General features: G+C 34.3%; 1 protein-coding gene across 1 annotated transcript; it reads right to left on the reverse strand.

Annotated features, from left to right (window-relative positions):
- Window positions 1-300: 300 nt before the first annotated feature.
- LOC109586841 (uncharacterized) lies at window positions 301-918 on the reverse strand. Its single transcript, XM_020003065.1, has 2 exons — window positions 910-918; window positions 301-855 (listed from the first exon to the last, which is right to left on the reverse strand). The coding sequence occupies exon 2, from the start codon at window positions 833-835 to the stop codon at window positions 440-442; it is 396 nt and encodes a 131-aa protein (XP_019858624.1). The 5' UTR covers window positions 836-855; window positions 910-918; the 3' UTR covers window positions 301-439.
- Window positions 919-924: the final 6 nt, after the last annotated feature.

Here is a 924-nt window from a genome sequence, read left to right on the forward strand (position 1 = left end):
TGCAATAATGGAGGTCCCACTGGATATTAATATTTGTACATGTACACAGTAGCTCTTTCGATCTTCTTCTTTCCTTATAAATGTAACATCACATACATGTAATCTATGCTAACAGACTTGTACATTACAGATTGCATGCACTTATAACTCTCTTCTATACCCCTCCCAATCCTTCTCCCTCCCACATGTATTATAATAATTAAAAGCAAAATATATCTTTTATTCATTGTATATCTTTTGCATCTTTATATCATTATATCTAATATATAATATATATACATGTATAACAACAGTGTCACTGTGTTAGATTATTTATTATCTTATATGATACTATACTCAGTGTAGCCTTCTACTCTAGATTCTTAATATCAGGTTGATATTTGCTTCTAAGCCCTGAAGAGTAATGATTTATTGCTTGAATACACTTAGACCAATACAGCTAAAATTCTTCCTTTGTACTAATATCACGTGGATGGAATAATCCCAGTAGCTTCTGCTTCAGCTCCATTAGAGCACCAGATGGCAAAGGAGGGTTCTCCTTCTGCCCATACACACTACATTTAATCAAAAGTGATGGTCCAAAGTAAACTTTGCTTGCTAGTCTTACAGATGATTGTCCAACTTGAGAGAGTGTCTTTAGTTTGGGATATTTATTAATCACAGTATCAGGATTCAACAAAGGAGCATTAAAATCTATTTTCCTTCTATTACCAGTGTGCACAGTAGTATTGGTGATGATTGCCTTTACTGGCTCATTAGTTGGAGTTACTGGATCAGTATGCTGAGGTAGATTACAAGCAGATGGGGCACTAGGAGTACTTCCATTACTGTTCATGTATGTAGCAGAGTACCTGCCTAGAATATTAATAGGATATTACTAATCTCTAATAATTATTACTGAATACTAACCCTTGTGTTCATGCT

The sequence above is a fragment of the Amphimedon queenslandica genome, unplaced genomic scaffold (genome assembly GCF_000090795.2).
Source record: "Amphimedon queenslandica unplaced genomic scaffold, v1.1 AMPQUscaffold_12766, whole genome shotgun sequence".
Lineage (NCBI taxonomy): Eukaryota > Metazoa > Porifera > Demospongiae > Haplosclerida > Niphatidae > Amphimedon > Amphimedon queenslandica.

Bases quoted from the DNA above. Each gene is read 5' to 3' on its own strand.
- LOC109586841 (XM_020003065.1), bottom strand. From the start codon at position 835: ATGAACAGTAATGGAAGTACTCCTAGTGCCCCATCTGCTTGTAATCTA.